At 40.2% G+C, this 6,000-nt stretch overlaps 1 protein-coding gene across 1 annotated transcript in view; it reads left to right on the forward strand.

The window, feature by feature from the left end:
* CWH43 (cell wall biogenesis 43 C-terminal homolog (S. cerevisiae)) overlaps nucleotides 1-5,002 on the forward strand; it is a 58,754-nt gene extending 53,752 nt beyond the window's left edge. The window contains exons 15-16 of the mRNA XM_008581779.1: nucleotides 3,157-3,312; nucleotides 4,545-5,002. Of these exons, the coding sequence (XP_008580001.1) occupies nucleotides 3,157-3,312; nucleotides 4,545-4,623 (235 nt within the window). The 3' untranslated portion in view covers nucleotides 4,624-5,002. The remainder of the gene's footprint in view (nucleotides 1-3,156; nucleotides 3,313-4,544) is intronic.
* The last annotated feature ends 998 nt before the right edge of the window (nucleotides 5,003-6,000 follow it).

Consider the following 6,000-nt stretch of genomic DNA (forward strand, 5'->3'; position numbering starts at 1 on the left):
GTATTTATAGTAACCAGTGCCCATAATAGCTAATTGCTGGGCTCCGAGACCTTTATAACCTCTCCTTAGAAGAGTGGGATGGCCTAGTTTATATATATACATATATATAAATTTTGATACATTCAAGAACATATGTATGTTCATGAATACGTATACATATATATGTGTATCTATATATAAAAAACTGTTAAAGATCATGTCTTAGTCTGCTTCAGCTGCCTTAACAAAATACCACACATAGACTGGGTGGCTTAAATAATCAAAATTTATTTTCTCACAATTCTGGAGACTGTGAGTCCAAGATCAAGGTGCCAGCAGGCTTCGTGTCTGGTAAGGACTCCCCTTGGGTTGCCGATGGCTGCCTTCTTGCCATGTGTTCATGTGCCTTTCCTTAGTGCATGCCTGCAGAGAGAGAACAAGCTCTCTGGTGTCTCTTCATATATGGACACTAATCTTATGGTATTGGGGCCCCACCTTATGACCTCATTTAACCTTAATTCCTTAGAGGCCCTATATTGCTAGGCTAATTGAATCCTGCTGATGTAGCCAATTGTCTTGGGCTAAGGCTAGGGCTAGGACCCACAGACCCTTTAAACCCATTGTACAGACTGGGTCACAGACCCCTCACACACAGGTCTAAGAGGCAGGTAATTGGGAAGGATCCCAGGAGCAGCTGGCAGATGACACGGGCTGAGTCATCAGTTTCCACAGCAGCAGCAGCTCGCAGCAGCCTCCAGCAGATCCAGTGGTGGCCTCCCTGTGGCCCCCCTGGGGGCCTCCCAGGGGTGAGTGGAGCACTGTGGATCAGAGCTGTTTGTCCTTTATACTCAAGTCCAATAACCCAGGACATCTGGGTGCAAGTCAGACAACCCAGGAACACCTAGGTGCCCACATGCATCTACACCAGACAATAGCGAAGGAACACCTGGGCACACGTGCATATCTACATCAAATGCTCAGCAAGATTCTGAACATCTGAGGGGCCCTGACCATTTATCTTCACTTTCCCTACAGGCCCCATCTCCAAATACAGATACACTGGGTGTCAGGGCTTCAACATTTGAATTTGGGGGAGAACACAAACATTTGGTTCATAATAGAGAGCAAGGTAATTTTAAGGATACCCAAATTAATGAATTTAGGAACTACTGTTTTTTCAGTTTCTATCTACTAAACCAATTCTGTAAGCTTTACCTCGATCAGCTAATTCAATGTCCTGCACTTAGCAGTTGCTTAATAAATACTTTTTGGACAAAAATGGGAGATTCCCTGTTTTAGTGGAAGATTTGGATTGTCAGGTTCCTTATCTTCAAGGACTTTTGGAGTGTACTTGACGGAGGTGACATGAAACAGATTAGAACTTTGATCTCAGAGATTTGGGAAATTCCTAACCTAGATTTACTAAAGACTGACCTAGAATTACAAGGAACTGCATGGATTTGGGACCTGAGCTTAGGCACATGCATTAACCTGTGTGGCAGCTCAGACTCACAGCTGATGCTCAGTCGCAACTCTGCTCTTGCGCTTCCTGGTGGGCAGACTTGCTGCCTCTGCCTGCACTGGCTGTGGGTTTCTGTTTTTTGTGTAGTTACAGGCTTTGTTTTAAGTGTTCCTTCTACTACCCCTCTGGTCCAACACCCCATCATTTTTTTACTTAAATTATTGCAATGGCCTCCTAACTGGTCTCCCTGCTTCGACCCTTTCCCTGAAGTCTATTTTCTACACAGTAGCCATTGCAAACCTCTGCCCCAATCCTCTCTAATGGATGCACATCTGACTCTCATCTCCCTTACAGTGGTCTGCAAGGAAGGCTTTGCATCATCTGTCCCCACCCCCCACCCCAAGCTCATCTCCTACCATGTTCCCCTTTATACATTCCACTCCAGTCATGGGGGATTTGGTCCCCCCAAACACCAAGCACATTTCTATCTCAGGACCTTTGCATTTGCTGTTCTGTTTTCCTAAAACATCCTTCCTCCAGGATCTGTATGGCTTGCTCCCTCACTTCATTCAATTTTGCTCCAATGTCACTTTATCAGAGAGGTATGCCCCGACCATCTGCTATAAATAGCAACCTCTGCCACCCAGCACACCCTTTCCTCTTTACTCTGCTTTTCCCCCACATAGTACTTATCTATCCCTTCCTGATAGATTTTTTTGGGATGGTTGAGGCAGGGAGCAGCTGGTCAGTACATCAATCAGAATCCTTGACCTAGGTATTCCAACACCATGCTCTAACCAACTGAGCTAACTGGCCAGCCCTACTTCCTGATAGATTTTTATACACACATTTTAAAAACATGATCTGGAGTATTTATTATTTTGTCTTTAGTTTGTCCTCCCCAACTAGAATGCAAGCTCCATGAGGACAAAGACTTCCTTTTGTTCACTATTCATCCCCAGTACCTGGAGCAGTGCCTGTGCGTAGTAGTGGCTTGATATACATTTACTTCATTGAATAAGTGAATGACTAAACCTGACATAATTCTTTTCTTTTTGGAACAGAGAAAATATAAATAAAATAAAATGAATTCTCTGCTGCTTATGGTTCCCCCATTTTTCCATCTAAGCTTTTCAATAAGAACTACTTGGATAATGTCTATAAAAATGCTTTGAATTTCCTGGAGAACTGAAAGCTCTAAGCCAAAACAGGATGTGGAATTTTTTCAGACATACAAAATCTTTGATTTTAGACTTGTAAATGATGCTGAACATATGCACGTGGTATTTGGATTTTTTTTTTTGTATTTGTATTTTTAAGGATAAGAAAGAATTTAGGCATACACTCCTGTCATTCTGAAGAATTCTTTTATTAACTCAAGACATAATTGTGTGGGAGGCAATTGTATACACAGAATATTAGTGTAAAAACAGTAAAATAAGTTTGATAAGTATATTTAGTTAATTAAATCTATGTGCATACTCCTTATTCATTTCGATCATAAAAGCAATATTTTTATTAAAATTTAGAGTAACAAATCAAGTTAATTCTAGTTGTGAAATACAGAGTAGAGTTGGAAATGGGAAATTGGTTTAATAATGAAGGTGCTACTAGATCTCATCAGATTTCTAATGCTGTTATTATTACTATATTATTGCTACTAGATCTCATCAGATTTCTCTATATATACAAACCCATTTCTATTTCTGCTACAGGATGGGTTATGCAAGAATCTCCCATGCTGAACTGAGTGATTCTGAAATTCAGATGGCTAAATTTAGGATCCCTGATGACCCCATTAATTATAGAGACAACCAGAAAGTGGTCATAGACCCCAGAGAAGTTCCCAAGAAAATTCACTTCAATCCCAGGTGAGCGAGTTCCTTTATTTTGTAGACTAGAGTTATGAGCTACTGCCTCCCCTCAAGGGGCACTAAATATTACCTCAAAATGACCTAGAAATTATATTCGGCTCTAGAGGTTTGTTCCAGGTAAGGGAGCCCATGGTAAAGATTGGGCTGAAGTTAAGATCCCTACTTCTGGGATAGAGAAACAAGTTGTAGTCCCAACCTCAGGTGAAAAATATCACCCATCATCATCATCATCATCATGATCATCCACCAACACTACTGTTAATATTTGTGTGGCACTATGTCCCGGATCCTATCCTAGATGCTTTGTGTGATATCTCAGTTAGTCCTCATTGGGTTAGTGTTCTTGTTGTCCCCTTTTTATAGATAAGGAAACTCAGGCTGAGGAACATGAAGTAACTTCACTAGTGACGGAGGTACTAAGTGGAAGGAAGCCTGTTAGCATCATTGGCTTGCTGTGATTCTCAGCTCTGGCTGCACATTAGGTTCACCTGGAGAGCTTTCAAAACCGCTGCCTGGGCCCCACCCCAGATCAATTCATCAGGACCTCCTGGGGTGCAATCTGGGCTTTGGGCATTAAAAAATTCTTCCATTATTCTAATGTACAGTTAGGATTGAGACTATGAACAGTGAATAGTTCATTTACATTGCAGATACCGTACCATGTGAAATATATTGGGTTTTAATAGAGGTTATCTGAGAAATCTATTTGCAGCAAAACATGATTTGGAGTATGTGCTCTCTTTTCCCCCATGACTGGATAATGAGAGGAAATTTACACATAAAACCAAATACAGAACATGTCCTATACATTTATGGTAGATATAAATGTATATAATATAAATAGATTTTATATATGCACAGATGGAACGTAAATAACATTTCAGGTTTCATGACCCCTTTGCCTATGAAATGGATATTAGTCAAAGCCAGGACTAGGGAGAAAACCCAGATATATTTTTCAGCAATGTTATCAGGCAATAATTCTCAAATAGTTGTGCTTTTGGAATGATTCATAATCATGGAAAGAGGACTTCAGAGGTTAAAATTTTTGTCTCCCTTCCTATACACATGAATCTTTTTTGTTTCTTCATTTGCTATTTTATAAATTGATGACATCAATCCTGGTTTTATGATAAATAAGTAAAACCACAATAGATGACAGTTGAAATTTTACATAAGAATGTATGCCTTTCTGAATGGTTTTTACATGTCAATTACCTTTTTTTTAGATTTGGATCCTACAAAGAAGGACACAATTATGAAAACAACCATCATTTTCATATGAATACTCCCAAATACTTTTTATGAAATATTTAAAATAAGAAGTAATTGACTGGGGAAGTCTAAGAAAAAAAGAGTGTGTAAGATAAAAAGAAGAGATTAATGAAAGTGGGAAAATACACACGAAGAACCTTGGTTTTTATAAAGCATGGTATCTATGCAGTGGATATAAAAGCATTTTTCTAAATTGTTTTTCTTAAAATTTCGATAAAAAGTAGAACACGAGGTAATGTAAGAGAGTTTTACTGTTAGAGATAAAATAATAAAAAATGTCTTTTTAATGCTTAAAAATGGGAAATTATTGATGAGCTGGAAAGACTATTTACAAAACTCAAGCAGCCTTAAAGTCTTTTGGGGATGAAGTAGGGACAAAGTGTTGACAGATTAAATCTAAGTGTTGGAAGAATAATGTGTATGTGACTATTACTGACTCAGCAGCAGCAGCCTCGTCATCATTCTTCCCTGAGCTGTGATGGAATCGTCTTCTTTGCCACACGTACGTCTCTCCATGTATAGGTGCCTCCGATCAGTCAGGCTACTAGGCTCTCACGAGCATGCCTTGACACACAGAAGGGTCCCACAGAGTGAATGTTCTTTCACAGAACTAAGTAGGTAGGTAATGGGGAGAATTCAGCTCCCTAGCACTGTCTCCACAGGGAATAGTGATATGATTGTTGCCCACGGAGGAACATAAGGTCTTAGAACTGGAAAGGACCCTGAATGTTGTTTTATCTTTTGGGGCAGAGGTAAAAATTGGAAGAGAGAATTTCCAAAAGTTTTATGTCACAATCTAAGGAGGTTCTTCGGATCTGTTTAACAAAAGTGTATCGAGCACACTGTCAAATGCAAGCACTGTGTCTCTGTGATGGTTTTAAAAATGCGTCCTCAAGTGATTTGGCACTTCCTTCAAAAGATGGGCCTAATTCACTTCTTTGAGTGGGAACTAGACCTGGCGACTCGCTTCTGATGAAAAGAATAAAGTGAAAGAATTGGTGTGCGACTCCAGGCCTGGGTAAAAAGACACTGGGGCTTCTGTCTTAGTCTCACTTTCTGGGATCTGAGAGAAGCCAGCTGCCAGGTCGAGAGCGGCCCTTGGAAAGGTGTCACTGGCAATGTGAGTGAGCCACTTTATATGTGCAACCTCCAGCACCAGTGGAACTTCGGAAGACTTCAGCCCCGGCTGACATCTTGACTGCAAGTTCATGGGAGACTCTGAGCCCCAGCCATCTAGTTTGGCCACTCCCATATCTTAACTGTTTATTGTTTTAAGCCACTCCGTATTAGGGTAATTTGTTATTCATCAACAGATAAGTAATAGAGCTCTTGAACTTACTTACGTTTGAGGAAGTTTGAGAATCTGGCAACAACATATTTATTCAGTGTCTGTTATATCCACTGTGCTAG

This window comes from Galeopterus variegatus, unplaced genomic scaffold, assembly GCF_000696425.1.
Source record: "Galeopterus variegatus unplaced genomic scaffold, G_variegatus-3.0.2 Scaffold2456, whole genome shotgun sequence".
NCBI lineage: Eukaryota > Metazoa > Chordata > Mammalia > Dermoptera > Cynocephalidae > Galeopterus > Galeopterus variegatus.